The sequence below is a fragment of the Athene cunicularia genome (assembly GCF_003259725.1).
Source record: "Athene cunicularia isolate RWA chromosome 19 unlocalized genomic scaffold, athCun1 chr19_part1, whole genome shotgun sequence".
In the NCBI taxonomy this organism is placed as follows: domain Eukaryota; kingdom Metazoa; phylum Chordata; class Aves; order Strigiformes; family Strigidae; genus Athene; species Athene cunicularia.
This window is the reverse complement of record NW_020799124.1, coordinates 10,960,984-10,980,659: the sequence shown is the minus strand read 5'-3', so window position 1 is coordinate 10,980,659 and position 19,676 is coordinate 10,960,984. Positions and strand designations below refer to the sequence as shown.

The 19,676-nt window shown below is 43.8% G+C and overlaps 1 protein-coding gene across 1 annotated transcript in view; it reads right to left on the bottom strand.

Annotated features, from left to right (window-relative positions):
- Positions 1-18,820, bottom strand: part of GALNT17 (polypeptide N-acetylgalactosaminyltransferase 17) — a 216,140-nt gene extending 197,320 nt beyond the window's left edge. Inside the window, exon 1 of the mRNA XM_026861537.1 lies at positions 18,530-18,820. Within this exon, the coding sequence (XP_026717338.1) occupies positions 18,530-18,767 (238 nt within the window). The 5' untranslated portion in view covers positions 18,768-18,820. The remainder of the gene's footprint in view (positions 1-18,529) is intronic.
- Between the last annotated feature and the right edge of the window lie 856 nt (positions 18,821-19,676).

The window sequence follows — 19,676 nt, the reverse complement described above, 5'->3', positions numbered from 1 at the left end:
TCCAGCTTTGGGCACCTCAATCCCAGAGAGATCTCGAGGGGCTGGAGCGAGGGCAGAGGAGGGCAACGAGGCTGGGGAAGGGCTGGAGAATAAATCCTGTGAGGAGCCAGGGAAGGAGCTGGGGGTGTTCAGTGTGAGGAGGAGGAGGCTGAGGGGAGACCTCGTCACTCTCTGCAGCTCCTGACAGGACATTGCAGAGAGGCTGGGGCTGGGCTCTGCTCCCAGGGAATTGGTGACAGAACAAGAGGGAACGGCTGGGAACTGCAACAGGGGAGGGTCAGACTGGACATCAGGAAAAAATGTTTCCCAGAAGGAGTGGTCAGAGAGTGGAATAGGCTGCCCAGGGAGGGGGGGGGAGTCCCCATCCCTGGGGGTGTTTAAGGGCCGTTGGGATGAGCTGTGGGGGGATGTGGGGTAGGGGAGAACTTTGTAGAGTCGGGCTGAGTGTTGGACTCGGTGATCCCGAGGGGCTTTTCCAACCTGAACGATTCTGTGATATCATGCAGTTACGAGTTTACCTCTTACCAGACCCTCAGAGGGACTAAGAAGCCATTCAAACTATCAGCACGGTGCAGCCCAGGGGGGGAAGGCTAAGGAACACCACAACCAGGTGATATTTTAGGCAGTGGAGAAGCAGTTCTCCCCATCACTCCGTCAGCTTGACTTAACACACTTTCCACTCTGCAGTGGGTCCATAAGCTTTTATTTTACATGTTACTTAAAACACAGAAAACTTTTAAAACTGGCCACAAGATTTCCTCTAGACATCTCAGATTTACTATTCTTAGTGAAGAATGGAAGTTAAAAAGGAGCTGAGCTTTGAGTCAAAGAAAAAGAAATGCTATTAGAAAATCAACAGGAAACAATAATTGCATAGAACAAGGTTGTTATGGGAGCATTAACACCCTGAGGTGGCTGTGAGCAGTCTTTTCTCACCTACTTGTTAGTCCTTAATTTTTAACTTAGTTCATAGATCCTAGCAAATTCCCAATAGGCTTTGCAAACTCAACATTTGGCTCCAGTGGAACGCAACTACCTACAGGGCAGGGAAGTTTTCATCTCATTCCACTCAGGTATTGGAAGAAATAAAGATTTCAAGTGAAGACAACCAGACACTCATCGTTCTTACAAAATATTTATCGCTATGCAGGGTGAGCAAAGAAAACTGTTTAGTACCTTCTCTGACTAAATGAATGAATCTTCATCTCTACATAAACTTAAGATGATCAGCTCAAAAACAGTGTCTTAGTCAGAAGCTCAGACCAACAACTTGTCCTCCCCTTCTGCCTATCAGGACATCATAATACTTTAAATGCAAGAGCAGAGTATCTATCAACTTCTGAGCGTGGGAAAGCTCAGATCATCACAGTTTCTTGCAATGCATGAGCTGCACCCAATTCATGTCCTGGAAATATAAATTATTTTGCAGATGATCCAAATCAAGTTAAGATACAAACACAGCTTGCAGAGCAGAAACCACCACTGTCAGGGCACAGCCAGCCTTCAGCAACCCAGTGAGTGTTGATTCTCTAAACGAGCTATAAAACCACGGGGACTGACAGATCAGCTTTTACCGTATAAATTGATGCGTTTCAGTGTCTGATAGGGCCCATGGTCATTCTGATCTGGGTGCACATTACACTGACTTCACACCAAAGGGAACGACCATACTGGAGACAGTGCAATATGTAAATGCACATGCTTGTGATGTTTACTCCAGCACTAGCCTTCGAGACACTGACGTTGCTTTGCAGAGTTAGATCCCCTACTGAGATGGTACCAGACCTGAATCAAGCATATATTATTACTGAGGGAGCCCATTTTAAAGAAAAAAGGCCAGAAACCATATACCCAGGCAGCCAGTAGTTTTTCGATGGCACATACATATATGCAACTCCATGCGTCTCCAGGCTACCAAACCAGGAGTGTGTAAAAACAGGAACAAATGCACCTCACCACCCATCTGCTGCTCCAACCCTTCTACTGTGGTTCTCCAGATATGCCGCACCGTTTGGCAATTCTCTGCAAGGATGTTCCCGAACATCCTGTGCTCTTGAACATGATGCTCAAGAGCCCCAAAGCAAGGCACGCTGCTCCTTCTTATTTAAGTGAAGCAATGAAGTAGATTTCCTACAAATGTTAAGCTGTGATTAACATTCCCCCAAAGCCCTGTCTGAATCTTGTCATCTACCAAATGTCTCCGCACTGAGCTGCACAGTTCTACTCTGGCTGCAACACCAACACAAGACTTTTTAATACAAAGGAGACTCTTGAAGGACAAACAATGTTTCTCCAGCTCTGAGCTCTTCAACCCTGTCAGGTGAGCGTCAGGAAAGGGCTCAGCCAGGGGAGCACTGACGCAGATACTTTAAAATTATATAAATAAATAAAGAGCCCATTTTCAACTCCACTCACTCTTCCCCTCCCTTTAAGTAGGTCACTCTGCCTGCTATGGAAATCAGCTCCTCTTCAAAGCAGGTTTGCTCCTCTCCTTCCTTATCTCCTTAATAGAAATGTGCAAAGCATTGTAAGAGCAAAGGCTAATTTCTGACTAATTTGATTTATTCCTGGCATGGGTATAAATATGAAACTGTATTTACTTGTCAAAAAACCCTGAAACATGAAAAATGAATGAAAGCTTTCAAGGTATCTGCCATGCAGTTAGTTCTGAATTTGGTACATAGCTACAAGTCCAAGTCCCTGGCAGATAACACAATGCAAATGCAATACAAAAGGTCTCCGTGACCTAGCAAAGGGGGAAAAAGAATAAAAAACCTCTTGAATTAGACTGCAAAAGCTCAAGGGACTGATGTGAGAGAATCAGAGCTCCTACCAATTTCTGCCTGAAAATTGGGCCCTACCTTTTTATTTCTTTAACCTAACGTAGAGCCTTCCAATTTGTACTGCCAATTAATAAAGTGCCTAAGACAGGCCTGATCCTAACCTCTCTGAAGTCCCTGGAAACAACGCAGCTTGCACCCGTAATGATGAAAGCAAGTTCCTTGTTTTTTTCCCAACCTACCCATACGAAGGGATGCGGGCAGGATCCACTCATCAGAATGTGCAATCCAGGCAGACTGAGGGTTTCACACACTATCAGCGGTTTGAGCTGTCCCCACACAGACCCGCAGAAAACAGACGGCGATCGAACCAAGCAGCTGCTTCTGATTTCAGCCTAGATCATGGAAGAGGCAAGGGACCGCTGTGGGGGAGCTGAGCATCTCTCTGGGGCACGGGGCACCCAGGGCCCCTGCAGACTGCCGCTCTGCTCCTTCCCAGAAGCTCTGGGTGCCTGGCAGGACTGAGTATGCTTACTGCAGAAAATGCAACTAGAGGCATGAAAAGAAATTCCACGTTCAAATATTGAAGAGGTTTTATCTAACAACATCCAAAAATGAGTCAAAGAAAATGTAAAGAAGTTCTTTATTACTTAAATGTCCCAATCAGCAATTTTGTTTAAAAAAAAAAAAAAAAAAAAAATCAAAAAAAAAAAAAAAAAAAAAAAAATCAGCTTTTAAAAGTTCAAATATAAAGGAATTTCCTAAGACTGGAAAAGCATTTGCCTTATGCACCTCTGAAGATAATCGCCTGGTACAAGACCCTGACACAGCACGTTCAGCAAAGTTCTCCTAACTCACAATTGTGCAGCTTCAGCCTGTTTTTTTGCTCCATTGATCCAGTCAGAAGACTCCTAGATCAGCTTTTTTTTTTCCTTCCCACAACTTCTCGAGTTTCAGCTCTTAAGATTTTAAGCCAAGGCTCAGCATGGAGGTGCGAGAAATGCAAAGGAAGGAACAGGCAAAAAAATGAAAAATATCTTTTTTTTTATTTTTAACTACTGGAGGAAAGCAAGATAAGAGGTTGTAGGTCTGATGCTGCCTCTAACCGCAGCAGCATTTTGCCTTCTAGACAGAAGAATGGGAGCCTATGGCCAAGCAGCAAGAACTAAGCTCAGTAAATCTGTAACCACATTAGGTCTGCGCAGGAGGGGCTGCTGCTGGCTGGCAATGTTCAGCATGAGAAGGACCTGCAGAACATTGTACCGTGGCACCACAGTCTCTTCTTCCAAGTCAGAAGCAATTGTTTCAGAGAATGCAAAGTGAAAAGATCATATTCAAAGCCTTCACTTACATTCAAGCTTCCTTAAGTTTAAGGATTTGGTTTCCAACTTGAACACTGTCCACTGCACCTAACCCTAAAATACTGCCCATGCTCTGGGATAACCCATGTTTACTGCCAGAACATACTAGCAAAAAAACAAGGTTTAAAAAAACATCACTGCAACAGGCCTCGAGGCTTCTCAGTTTGGAAAGAGCATTATTAATATGTATAATTTTATAGTAAGAATACAGAAAATAGACAGCACTGTGCCTTATGCCCTAGAATCAACTGGGATTTTTGGCAGCACATGCTAGAGAAGGCAGGAGCAGCTGTCAAGTCACAGCTGGAGTTGCCTCTGGTGAAGGTAATTGAGAAATGGGATTAAGAAAAAAGAAAAAAAGAACCCAATAGGTAAAATACAAGGTAAAATGAAATGCAAGGAGGATAGACAACTGAGCTAACAGCTTTCCTTGCTTGCAAGACATCTAAATTGTTCTGAGTTACATATTTCCCTTTTTCCTTCAGGTACAGCCCCCACTTCCTAACGTACACTTTTACAAGTTCTTTTTTATTACCACTTTTCTTGCATTCTTGGCTCTCTACTTTGCAGGGAAGTCCATCAGACCATAAGGTCAATGGCCTCATAAAATCTGTGGGGCCTTAAACTCGTCCCATCACACTGGTCCTTGGAGCAGCAAAACAAATCATGAAAAAAAAAACCCAACCCTGCTTTTTTTTTTTTTTTTTTTTTTTTCTCCCCCCTTGCAAGACACTTGGTAAGCTGCCCAGGCCGCTACCTTTCAAACAGTGACAATTCCCCTATTATAAATTTGTTGGAAAATCCTAAAGATTAAAAAAAAAAAAAAGACAAATAGAGCAGGAACTCCCGAATCAAAGTGCTCCACACCAACCACCCCTGGGCATGCCCTCACTGACTCAGCATGAGTTTAATGACACAAACCAGTGCTCACTGAAAATATATGTTCTCCAGCACTGCTGCTCCTCTGCCAAATCTCACTATTTTTTCTTCCACTTGGGACTTGTATATCAAAAATCTCCTAATGAAGAACAGTATGAGGCAAGCACTTAATGCCAACCTGCAAAAATCACCAATACTACTCAATTCTCAGACATAAAAAAAACACCTCACCACCAGTTAGCTTGAAACTAGGACAGCTGCAGCATTTAAAATACCTACTACAAATGAGAACTACTTAGGTACATCATAATTAGTAAATGGCAAATATTAGGAGTTATGGGAAAAGAGATCGTTAAAACAGATTTTAATAGCCCAGCATTTCATGCATTCAGATGTGAAAATCCAGTCAGCATACACTTTGAGCATTAAGCCGACATTAAGAAACAAACTGCTTCATTTCTGGAGTTGTAAAAACAAAGGTTAAATACCTGCTTCAGCACAAAACCTGTAATTTTTCCACAGTGACTGTATTCTTTTGCTTTACACAGCTAATAATACCTGCCCTGGCTTTATACCCACACATCCTCTGAATGCTTTACAAGGCTAACACTTTAATCATCAATCAAACCAGCAAAAATACCCAAGAACCATACATGGCATTAAGGTTCCTGGAAGTAACGTATCTTTTTAGTTATAATTCATTTATACAAAATACCAACTTGAAAATGACACCTTTTTTGCAGACAGCTGTTTTTCCACTACTTGTAACAAAACCACCAGGCAAGTGTGCTACATTCAAACATTCCTGCAGCAAAAGAGATGCCCCAGGACCGCCGTTCCCTGGGGACTCTGCTCCCTGCCCGGACACCTTGCTCCATGCCCCTTCTCCCCACCGATTCCCATGCTGCCCACCCAGGTCAGCCTCCTCATCTCCCTCTTCTCTGCTCCTGTGGTTTTTCTCAGCCCCATTTTTTTGGGAGGTGCCAGTTCAGCCCCTCTACTCCCTTCCCCTTTGTACCAGCTTTTGTCCCTCCATGTTTTACTCATACATCATTTCCAAAAACATCTGGACCAATTTGCTGGGATTAAAGATAAACATGATCTTGAAAATATCTGTCTCAGCCTAATCAGAAAAAAAAAATAAACAAATTAAACCACTTTCTCATGATGGAAAAGGCTGGTAAGCCTCAGAATAAGATGCTACCAGAGGTGTCTACACTTGGGTCTGCACCTTTGGAGTGAATTACTTTCTTTGGGTAACCAACTCCAGTGACTGTAACTGGAGCTGGGCTATTTCTGGATATGCAGTTCTGGTAATTATACTCAGAGCTGGACATTCAAGGGAATTCCAGGATTTTCCTTTTTTTTTTTTTTTTTTTTTTTTTTTAGCATAAAATATGCTAGATGCCTCAAATTGGGATGTGATGTCAAAGTTTTATTCTTTTCCCTGCATTGCCTCTTTCCTCCTTGTAGCCTGGCAGTTGGTTCTAATTCGCAAGGTCTGATGCTGTTCTACAGGATCAAATAGGCAGCATTAGTAAGGAGGAAAGCTTGTGAAGGAACACAGCATTAATTACTATTTGGAAGTTGAGCAACTTCCCGAGAAAAGACTGATAAAAGTGTAACATCCCATTTTACTGTCTAACACCTTTTATGTCTGTGCAGAACAGCTATTAAACTCCCCCAGAAAGTCACTTATTGATTCAGTGCTTGATCCAAAGACAGCTGAAGTCAATACAACCTGACCCCAGTAACACCTTCCATGTAAGACACTGTAAAAGGCAGTAACTACCTTTAGACACTCCTGACAAGGGCAGGTTTCTAAATGAAAGCTGTCTGCATGCCCATAAATCATCTGCATGATCCAGCTGTCATACTGTCCCTTCAAACCACAAGCACTAATCAAACAGCACCATGTCTGATCTATCCCTCTTCCTGTTGGAGGATGCAGCTCACCCATCCCTGGCCCATTAGATTAATTATTCATTTATTTCTCCAGATATTGAAGTTTTGTTTCTGACCTCCACCTGCAGAGCTTAAAAACCTGCTCCATCCCCTTGGGCATTGCACTCGGTTGTTGGGGTTTGAGCCCTGAGAGCAAGTGACCACACAGCCACCTCTTCTCAGGAATAGGGAGAAAAGATAAAGCAAAAGGCTCAGAAACAGAGATAGGATAAGGAGAAATGACTCCCCCATTGTGGTCACAGGTAAAAGACAGTCTCGTTATGGGAAGAAAAAAGAACATCAATTTAATTTAAATGCCACCACAACTTTCAACAATTAGAATAAGACAGTAAGAAATACAAACACATCTTAAAATCACCTTCCTCCACCCCTCCCTTCTTCTGGGCTCAGCTTTACTCCTGATTTCTCTACCTCTTCCCTCCCAGTGCCCGGGGGGCAGAGGATGGGGGTTGTGGTCAGTTCATCACTCAGTGTTTCTGCTGCTCCTTCCTCTGCAGGCAGGGAACTCCTTGCACCCCTCCCCTGCTCCGGCGTGGGGTCCTCACAGGCTGCAGGTCGGCATCTGCTCCACCATGAGCCCCGTGGGTGCAGGGGGGCAGCCTGCCCTCTCCCCATGGGATACAGGGAAGTGCCTGCTCCAGCCGCCTCGCCGTCCCACTGACCCTGGTGTTTGCGTAGGTGTCCTTCTTGTAACTCCTCCTCACAACTCCAACTCCTCCGCCCAGTTTCTCCTCCTTAAATATGTTACCACAGAGGTGCAGCCACTTCTCCTCAGCCAGAGGTGGGTCCAACCTGGAGCCAGGGAAGCTTCAAGAAGCTTCTCACATGGGCCATTGCTGTAGCCCCCTCCCTCACGACCAAAACCCTGCACACACAGAGACCCAACACAACAGTCAATCAAATCAGCTTTATCCAAAAAGCACCTGCCCCATCACCAGCATCTGCTCCTCCAAACTGAGACTTCTGGGTCCCACAACCCACTGTGTGTCCCTTTGTGAATGGGCACATGGTGGATATTTTCCTAACTTTGAACCAAAGGCTGACCCTGTCCCCCATAACTCACAGGGGCAAGTAAAGCTTCTGGAGGCAGAAACCCTGAGGAGGTACAGGGCGAGGAGCCGCCCCCTCCCCAGCCCTCAAAGCCCACAGAGACCCTTCTGCTGCGTGACTTGGCTCGGCACATTGCTCCTGCATGAAACCTCTCCCCGCCTTCTGCTCACACTGTTACTCCAGTCCTCCCTCTCTCCAGCTTCACTTGCACATTTTCCTGCTCTATTATTTTCTTACACATCTCCCCTTCAACAGTCGACATATAATTAACATAGATTTAAACCAAAATGAGTTTTAAATTCAAAAGCCACAGGGAATTAACACAACATTAGATCTAATTCTCCCCCCATCTTCTGCCTCATTCTGTTGCATGATTTATCTCGTTTAATAAGCAGTTTGGGAATGGCCCATTTCTCACTGGTTTATAGCACCAAATATACGGGACAGGAACCAGCCAAGGCCACTGGGCAGGGTCATAATACAAGTGCATGGTAATCACTAAATTAAGGCTACATTCCAGTCATTTGTCACAGTAAGGAATCAGAAGCTGTCAAACATCTCTCCTTTCCCACTTCTTCTGTTCCTACCTCTTTGATACCGGTTTCAAGTATCTTCAAACCACCAGAACACATCTGCAACTTTTTCTTTGTTCTCATATCATTTCCCACATATAAATCCTTCAACTCTTTCTGCCCTTCATTCAGTAATACATAAGAGAACTTGAATCTTTAACTTGTGTATTTTTTCTAATATTATTCTAAGTGACTTGCCCAGCATCATGTAAATGTTGGAAGAAAACCTGAGATCTAACCCTTTCCTGCTGAATGCCTGGTACCCTGACTGGTGACACGAGTCCCTCCTGATTACGTAAATAACAACTTCAAGCAAACTGAAATTCCATATTATCGTATTTGGACTATACTTAGCAAAGGGCAAAGCATAACATGGCTCCAGCCTTGACTACGGGTTTAGAGAAGTGTACCTGTTATTACTATTATTGTCTTGTCAGTGTAAATATGAAAACTGAAATAAAATCTAGCAGAACAGGGTTTTTATGTTCCAACCTATTTGAAGCACTCAGTGTTCCAACACGATTCACTAAAGGTGGTACACACTGAAAACACACCAAGGTAAACAGAAATTATTTTAAACCCAGTAATGGAATATAAGCAAGCTTTAAAATATCATTAAATGGCTTGTGTCACTTTTTTTTTTCTCCTTTGCTTTGTGTTTTTAGAGTATGATCAAGCAATTGCTTTGGAAGAATTTGTAGTAATTTGGCACAAACATGAGTGCTCTTATGATTTAATTTAAAGTGTAATGTAGGCAAAGACCCAGAAAGAAATTGCAATTGTTTCATTTTAAAATTAACCTTCTCACTTCATCTTTATGCTCTGAGAACATTCACAACCGTGGTGGGCCATTACACTGCCTGAAATACTATATGAGCAAATGAAGATTAAAACAGAGGTTAAATAAATTCTGACAACCGTCAGGTAAAAGGCCCTGGTTGACACTCTCATGCTCTCTGCAGCTTGAGGAAACACCCAAAATATCTCAGCCCAGGCACTACTGGTGTCTGCTAATCCACTGTTGATTTTTCTCCTGTAATGGTTTTCCATTTTCTGTAGCTCAGCAGCCCTTAGACACACCAAGGAAAAGCAATTTGGATTTCCCCTGACCACAAAGAAGGCCCTGCTGTTACGTAGAGGAGATGGGAAAAAAGAAAACCCTGTTTCCCCTTCGGGTGCTGGGGAAGGGATTCAGGGCAACTAAGGATGCTCCAGGACCCAAAGGCAGCACACAGCAGAGCTCAGAGCCCAGCTCTTCTGCCTTCCCACCCAGAGTCTTTCCTTGCCAGACCCCAGAGAAGTGCTAGCACCGGACAATCGCACTCCAAGCCACAGGAAGGAACACAAGACATTTCCACTTGCACATAAGCTGAAGGTACTAAAGGGAAGCGGGACCAAGGATTCCCCTTCCTTCCTTGGCATCAAATGCTGACACATCACACAGTTGGTTTTACTGTGCTAAAATTAAGTAATCAGGTGCAACAAGGCATGCCAGCTGTGCGGTAAGTAGTGATTTACTATGTATGACACAGCTCCAGCTTTTAAGAGATCCTTCATTTTCCTTAACAGCAGGAAGAGCGGTGCTCTTACACAACAGCCTAGGTCAGACAACCCAGGAAGATCCCTCTTTTTAAAAAATCCATTTACCAAGAGTTATGATATTACTCCCATATTACAGATCCTGTGAAGCTGCAGGTATTTCCTGTTTCGAGACTGAACAAGTGCTGTAATATGGCAGATAGCCTTTAGCATCGCTGTCTGTGGGTATCAGGTATCAGAGTAAATCACAGGGAGAGAATCCCTGGGAGGGCAGTATCATAGGAACCAGTACTCATTACACAGCGAGAGGCATGCGAGCGCAGATCATCAGTTTTTTACAAAGGAAAAGGCAAACTGTGATTTTTATCCAACTCGCTCCTGATTTTAGGGAATTACCTCTCTTTTTCAGGTAACTTTGCATCTCCCCACCAACACAAGCATCAAAGCTCCAAGACTGCGTCAGAAGCATGGTGTGTAATTGCTCAATGGCAGTAGAGCGAGGCTCAGCATACTACTCTCCTTGCACGTAATTTTTTACGTAGTGCTCTCATTGCATCATTACTGCATTATTTTTAGATAACCATCAGTGAATGTCAGAATGTGGGTCGATAGCTAGTAGATTTATAGGCAGAACTAGCTATGCTTGTAGCAATAAGATGTAAAGCATCTGACAATTTCTTGAAGAAATTTGACCACGGGGATTAGGGGGTAGAAAATACGGTTACTAGCACTCCCAAAACTGTTTAGGAAAAATAATATTGTACCACTAGGATACATTACTGAAGTTGAATCACTGCTGTTGACTCACAGCAGGGTCAATATTATGTGTATTCAGTTTGAACAGCCTTTTGCAGACTTCGATAAGGACATCTTACCATAAAAAAAAACCCCAAAAAAACAAAAAACAACAAAAACAACTCTCCCTTGTAAGTTTAATATTTCAACATGCAGAATGTCCTCACCTACCCAGGGATCCAGGCATATCTGTAGGAGCCTGGAGCTGGCAACCTGCCAGCACGCTGTAACATCTGGACCAGATTGTTCAGTTTTAGATAAAGATTAGTGGCATAAATCACAAAATGAGTAAAACCTTTTTAATTACCTGAGAAGGCTCATTTCTGTTTTCTTTTGTGCTGTGCCTTATTAACCGATAGATGTGCTCGCAGGCTTATACAGCATTTCCTCATTAGAAATGCACACGCTACCCACCAGGAGAGAAATAATGAGGGAAGATGGTCCAAGAGTAGGCCAGAAGTACTCCCCAAAATCCAAGAGCGTTGACAGCATACGCCTAAAGCCAACTTTGCCCGTCTGTCCTCCCTGTTTCAAGCAGAAGATCTCCAAGACGGCAAGCACGGGACACCGTCATCTCTGCAATGCCAGATGCCATCCGAAAGGCCTCAGGGTATCCAAGATGCTGTGTGAGCCCAGCAGATGTGACACTCCACCGACGGCAGAGTCGTGCCCTTCTGGAGTGGCAGCCGGAAGCCAGGCAGGATGCCTTCGGGCACTGAAATGTCACTAGATGCCCATCTTTTGCCAAATACATCCAATTCCAAATGTCTCTTACTGGAGACTCTGATCCAGACTGAGGCTTGGGACTAATACTGCAATTCACATAATTACAAACCTTTTATTTTTTTTTGTATCCTTAGAAAAATACCCCTTAAAAGCTGCCCAACTCATTTGGCAGCATAAATCTAACGTACCTTTGTAAATTTTACCATCGAGGTAAGGTTCTGTTTCTCCATTCAGGCAGACCTGAATTAATATGCAAGAATAAAATACCAACGTTGTCACTATTTTCTAGTCATTGCTGTTGCATCTCATGAATCCTGTGTTGTCTCTGCATGATAAATGTGTTAGTGGCTTATTACTCATTCACTGCCAATGACAGTGAATATTCAGATGATTATGCCAAACAACTATCGAAAACAAAAATTATCTATCAGTTCCTAGTCAGACGGGTTGTAAACTAAATGTCACGTTAACGTCTAAGCTTCCAGATGCTTCCTAAATGACTATCTGAAGCCTCATCTTTTAACTCTATTATTTCTCTAGGAAGTGGTTCTTTTATTCATTCTTTGATCGGTATCAGACCCAATTTCCATGAACCTGATAAGAATAATTCACTGACAGCAGCTCTCAGGTGTCTCAAGCCTACGCAGACCACTCTCCTACAGTTAGTAAGTTTAGGCTGAGGACTTCTAAAAGCATGTACCGAACCTGGAAAATCTGCATTATCCCTAATGGGGAGTATGGCAACCAGATCTATTAGGTATACAATGAACATTAAAGTTGCAATTTTTAATCAAGTAGCTATATAAACCTGTACACAATAATACAGATAGTTTTTACTTCAGAAGCATCATGGTAATGGGGTAGACAGAAACAGCATCTCAGATCCCATTTGATAACCATCAGTTAATACAGTAGTTACATCCCTGCAGCATATCACTATCTCCACATCATCATTTCTTACATCAAAGGGTTTCACCCAGTGAGGCTATGCTCGTATAAAGAGCTATTTTATTTCATTAATGTGATTAAAGTTTGGGTCCTTCTGACTACAAGCAGCATTTCCCTACTCTCAATTATTTACATTTAGTTGTTTATCTAAATCAGAGAATTTCACAGCATTTTAGTTAATATATTACCTACTTGTTAAAAATCTTACTATTACTAGTCTGTGGGTATCACATACTACTAAATGGCTGATAGAACCGCTTTTAATCTGCCTTATTTACAGATATAATTTTTATACTCAGTAGTTAGCTAAGTTTGTAATGTACTTTGAGGATGATAAGTGCTATAGAAGATAAGCATTATCTTATCCTTATGGGTAGTAAATCCATATATCTCTAGAGTGTGTTAAGTTAATTAAGTGCCACTTTACAAGAGCGTGCAAAAGGCTGTGTTTCAATATTGGCCTCAATGTCCATATGCAACCCTCACAAAGTTAATTTCCTAATTGGATAAGCAGACGAGAGCACAATTTGTATGCAGGGAGGCTGCTGGTATGCGCTTGTTCATATCTCAGCATGTGCAAATAATTCCACGTGCAAGCAAATAATTCCAAGACGCAAGCTTGTTTAAAAAAATGAACACGGGCTTATTTAACCACCATGGAATTTAAAGTTCCTCTTCAACTCTTTACATTTGGTAAAGCAGCAGTTTACCCTCTGTGCACTTCTTTAGCATGAAGGGGAAAACCCTCTCTGCTCATGCATTTTCTGGCCAGCTTCACTGGTTCTTCATCCCTGGACTCTCATTCACAACAATTTGCAAATAGCTTTTATTCTCCCTGATCTTATACATAATCTGTTGTGAGTTTACAAAATAAAATTTAAAAGAGCAGCTTAGGATGAGTCAGCAGTGCCCCTCCCTTTCACAGCGTTTTCTGTTTTACCAGTATTTAGCTTAAAGTAAAGAATTTTTATACTTTTTTTTTTTTTTCACACTACTCAAAGATGCCCCATCATTTCTGTCTCATCGGCTTCCAGGCAGCTGAGCACTTAGTAGATTTGGCTGTTGTTGTGTATCAACCAAAAAGCACCGGAGGAGGAGTTGATAGCCTTCATGCTGCTTGGAGGCTTTAATCCAAGACCCAGACCTCTGCTGAACACGCACAAGTGGACACGCAGGTGTTTACCCCAGCACTGCTGGGAGGTGGCTGGGTGGAAGGTTCCTCAGATCACCACTGACCAGCAGAACTGCTCTGCTTATATTTGTTCAAGATGCTCAGCTATGGTAGATACAGATGATGGCTTCCCCATATGCAAATCAAGGGTTTATTTAGAGTACCCTCCCTCCTACACTTTCCTGCACTTGTTCTCAAACCGGCAGCACTATTTTATGACTAAACTATTTATATATTGACTTCAAGAGCTTCTGGTGAAGAGTTTAGAAGCAGGGATTGCCTGCTTTGGGGCAGGATCAGGCTCAGAAGGACAGGGACAAAAACCAACACCAAAATCAGATCCAGGCTATTTCCCACCTGGGATGAATACTCAACACTGGTGCAGCTCCAGTGCTCTGCACAAGTAAGGAAATCTACTGGTGGACCCTATGCATCCTGCCAGCCTCTCAGTGCCTCAGTAGCACATGTCCAGCTTCTCAACGCCTCTCCTACCCAGGGCAGGCACCACTGAGGGCAGGCACCAGCCTTATCTTCTCTCCTTCTGGGATGGAATGCATGCTGCACTGCTGTGAACACTTCTCTTCCCCACACCCAGGGTGGGACCAAGCACACCTTCAAGGGGACAAAGGGAGGAGGAGAGTAATGCAAGAGTTCAAGATGAGACACAGCCAGACAAAAGCCACCTGGGTAATTCCCCCACGGCTGTTGCTTGTAGGAGGAGAGATGAGCAGCTTCTCACCATACAACAGACAGGGGACCCACACCACTGCAAGGAGTCTCGTGGTGAGCAGTATCTCAGCACACTCTTTCAGGATGCAAACAGCAGCTTTCCTCAAGTCATGTCACTCACCCTACATTAAAACGGTGGCCCACTTTTGCTGTCTCACCATCCTACAAGTGCACAATTTCTCAAATTCCTCATGGTCATTAATGGGTTTCTACATCAGCCTCAGAGGAACAGGATTAGGTAAACTGAAGAGTTCGGCCAGCAAACTCCAGTAAGCCCATCGTTGCCGCAAAAGCTGAATACTCGCTTCTGAGTCTCTATTTACTCCAGCTCCTCACTAGCTAACTAGTTTGTCACATAAGCACAGAAACCCTCTCTTCGTAAACACAGAACTCAAAAGTTCATTGTGTGACTCTCCATAAGTTGGAGATAATCTGGAACACAATTCTGCTTATGTAAATGTTAGTACACAAAAAATTAGGTTTGGATCAAAAAGACAAGTGGTGGTTAATACCCAAAGTAAATGCACACGTTCCTTTTCGACCTTCATTAGCTTTCTCTGAGCAAGAAAATTCCATCTATAAAAGTGACTACAAAAATTAAAATCCTCTGAATTCTCAGATAACTGCATGCACATATAAAACCCTCCATTTCAAAGGGCGCCCTTGTACTACTTTGCAGCCGTGGGAGCCATCCAATTAGAGACCAGCAAAAAGCAACAGAAAAGCAAAAAGTAAAACCCACAAGACTTGTGCTATGAAGTATGGAGCAATAATAAACTTTTAGAAAGAACAAAGCACACATACAGTTCTAAACCAGTTTAAAGCCTGAAGAAGACCAAATAGACAAATCTGGACAAATCTAAGTCTTCTTACAGATATTTATCAATTATAACACAGAGAAAACTAAGCACGGCCACCATCTGCTGTGACGACTCCCCAGTCCTGTTCAGCATGCCCAAGGCATTCTTTCAAACACCGTCTGAAACAAGCGTCCCACGGTTGACATGGTGCCAGCTTTGTGCAACTGCAACCTCAGCTAACAGCGGCTGGAAAACACTACAAGACCACCAAGGTGCATCACCTGGCAAGTGAGGAATCATTGTAGAAGGCAGACTGGGCCATGTTTTGGTCAGCTCTTCCTGCACAGAGAGGAGTAAGAGGGAGCCTGGTGTTATTTCCAGAACAGCACTGCAGAGAAATGTCATTCAAAAAGAATGACTGTGTAAAATCATTCCTTTACCAGACCCAAGGCAGTGTTGTTGAACTTGTTTTGATGGCCAAAATTTACAGAAATAAATAAATATTCATACATTAAAAAAATGATGGTTGCCATAACACATAGAGCTGTTATTTCCAATATGCTTTAAAATACACAACTCAAAAACTAAAAACACAGCAATGGTATGATCAGATTGCTCATTTGATCTTTACAGAACGGAGCTTTTTAAGAGATTCCGTTTTTTAAAGATGGCTCCTACTCCCACTGAAATCCAGCCAAGTCCTATAATGCAGAAAAAAATCCATAACTGATTGCACCCAAACTGTGGTTTAGTTTCTCTTTCTGGCCGAACGCTTCCCAATGTTCCCTGAGGTGCAGGCTTTCCCCATGCTACACTATAGGATACTACATTCCAACATTTTGTGTGTGCTAAATCACAGGTCACATTTAAAACAAAACATGACCTTACAAACCAGAAAGAATTATCTCAGCGAACGCGTTTTGCAGGGAGCTCGTCTAGGAGCATATGGTGGGTTTTGTTAGGCACTTCTCACCAGCATGCAACTTCCCTATCCTAAAAGAAAAAAAAAAAACAAAAACCAAAAAAACAGAACACCAAAAAAACCACGAAGTGAGCTCATATTTGCATACTTCAAACGGGCACTAGGATTTCAGCTTTAGGCATTCTTCAGCTGTCCAGAATGAATGCCGATTCCAGCACAGAAAACTCTTGGCGTGGAAGCCAGTCCAGCTGCCTCCACACCCCCAGTCCTACGGGCTGGCCCAGCACGACTGACTGACTCCTTTTAGTGCTGGTGAGTGGTGATGGGGGTTCACCTCGTCCCCCACATCTTGCTCTAAACCCCAGTCTTGCTGAAGCGCCACACACAGACATCACTCAGAGAACAGAGCACACTGTACTCTTCTAAAAATCACACGTACCAAATATATCCTTGACCCAAAGTTATGTAACCACTATGCCAGAGCTATTTTTTAGCCAGACTCATCGGTGTTGCTATAAATCGCCCCACTATGCAGAGGCCAGACAAGATGTCACATTTATGTGCTCAGCTTCCTGCCTGGTCTAAGAAAGCATTTGTGATATGGGCAATGTATCTATTATCTCTCCAGTTCCCCTGGTCCTTTAAGTGCATGACTGCTCTTCAGCACTAAGCAGACTCCTGTTCTACACCGTAACACAGTCCGAGTGCCCACAGCTGCCTACAGCCCCGACGGCACATTCAGAACCGCCCTGACCCCGCAGCTCCCGCTCCAAGCACAGCCAGTCCCCAAAGCAGCTTCCAGAGCACATCAGAGCAGGGAGTCCCACGTTAATCTCCACAGATGAAGGGTAATAATTTAGCATTTCAGCTCTCCCTCTGTATTTGCAGGAATGATAGACTGCATCACAATTACCTGTCCAATACCAAGGTCTAAGTACCAGGTCTCCCAACCTGCAGTTGAACTGCAACAATTGCCCTTTTCTAAATAAATCTTCCCGGAAACTTCTGCCCTGGCAATATCAAGAAGCAGCCGGTTTCACAGTTTGACTGTAAATAACATCTAGCTTTCTACCTTATTCCTGCTTATTCTTTTGTTTCACCTTGTTTGTCACCTAACAGTACTGCTTCAACATCTTGTGGTGCTGGGTGCTTCCATACACAGGACAGGTTTATCACACAAGTGCATAAAGTAGCAACACAAAGCACTTTCCCACTCAGCTGAGCGCTTCTCATTCTGCACAGTGCCTTCCCCAAGGCACAGACACTGACCGAGACAACTAATTTGCACCAGGAAAGGTACATTGCACCCATGCACCTGCCTCATCCTCAGCGCTGGAGGATGATCAGCAATAGCTCTGCTTCAGTACGGAGCCACAGTGCACACCGGCTGTCGGTTCAATACGGCACAGAATCGTGCATTAGCTTCACGCTCAAAACTCAGAGAGGGAATCACACTGACACTACCAAAAACATTAACTCTGCTGATCCTGCTACACAAAAACTCACAGCCGTTAAAGCTACAGAGATTGGAAGTAATAAACGGGACTCTTGAGATTACATTCCCAGTTGTGAATCTATGGGGAATAGTTTTTAAAAAAATTAGCTTCCACATTCAGTGTTTTAATTAGATACCTCACCTAGATTTCTTACATCTTTACAACATGTTTCTTCATGCACGGCATCTTTAAAACTCCCTTTGTACATCTCAGAACTACTGAACCTGGTGAGATTTTAATAGAAATCCCTTCGCTACGCTATAAAGAGAAGCATTACTCGAGATTTTAATTAGCATCTGTCAATGCTGAGCCATAGGAAATACTGAATTGTTTGCTTAACTTATTAGAAAAAGTGTATTTTGCTTTCTGACCTTCTGCACTCGAGGGATGCGACATACTTTAGCTGTTTAGAAACTCTCTTTCAAAAAAACAACTCTGTAGCAGTGAAAGCCCTTCCCTCGATCGATACACAGCATGCTGCTCCGGCCCCTGTCCGCCCGCTGAACAACCTTCCCCAGCACAAATCCTGACACGCTCATTTCCTGACCGCTACTATAAACCTGAAAGGCAGCGGCAGGTTTTTACAATTTCCTCCCGCCCTGTGCAAGGTACTCCGAGCTTTACACCAACGGAACTTGGAAATCAGATACTAAATTGATTCAGCCCGCTGAGCCTCCGCTTGCACAACACGGGAGACCGCAGGGTTCTCCCACGCGAACTTCCAGCCAGCCGCGCTCTCTGCCTCGCCGCACCCACCCGCGACCCTACCCGAGGGGCACCCAGAGCATGTTCCTACCGTTCAGCTGCCGGTAGACTATATCTTCCAGGAGGGAGAGTCTCTTCAGCACTGCGTCCTGGATGGAGCTGATGCCGTGGGCTGTCAAGTTGGCCACTTCTGCCCTGGGATGGATGTCATGGAAGGAGTCGCCGTTCTTGGCCGTGATGGGTCTGCACTTGGCCAGGAAGAGCACGAAGCCAGCCACCGCGATCAAGTTTAACACCAGCAGGACTTTGACTCTCCTCAAAGAAGCCATCAAACTTCCCGAGGGGCCCCGCCAGCCGCCGCGCTGCCGCAGGGCTAAGGGAGCGGGCCAAGATCTATTTTAATTATAAAACACCGGTTAGATAAGCTAGATTTAAAGAAGTTTGGCACATGGCTATTTCATATGACACTAATGGAAAAAATATCTTAGTATCTTTAAAAAAAGAGAATGTAACAGTTTGAAGCAGCTCCTTACTGAAGGACAAGGAGAGTATTTTTTGCCTCCCTCCCCAGCAAGAAAGGAGCAGAATTAAGTCCCCAAAGAAAGCAGGGAGGGAGGGAGAAAGCCATAATTCATCTTACAGTGACCTTGTGTTGCTGTGTGTAATTACAGGACACCTGGCCACTGTGAGAGCGAGTGGTCCTGATGAGGACAGCAAGCCAGGACAAAATAAACACGTCCAAAAATATGTAGGGGAAATAAAAACAACACACCTCTGTGAGGGAAATAGCATGAGAGTGCTAAAAATTGAGAATATTTGTGTTCAACAGCTCGCCATACAGCCCCCCTGCCCTAGCCAGGATTCACTTCAAAAACTTCCCCAGGTATCTGTTGTTGTTGCTGCTTTTCTTTCTATAAAGGGTATAACTAACCAGTACAGACTTTGAAGCTCTGCTAGCTGACAACAAACAGCCATCGCCTGGGAGGTTCGCCGACTCAACTGTGAAACATCTCCATTACAAAGAAAGGTTTTCTACTGCTGGCCTCGCGGGGAGGGGGTGCAGCTCGGCACCTTCTCCCCCTTTGCAAACTCCTGATCAGCGCTCGCCTTCTGGGGGTGGAGGGACACCTTAGAAAAAACTGATCCCCTGCTCCTGAACTGGTTTGCAGTGTTGCATGTTCCACAGGACTCCTTCCACTGTGCTACTCGTAGCAGCAACAACAATTTTCCCTTAATTT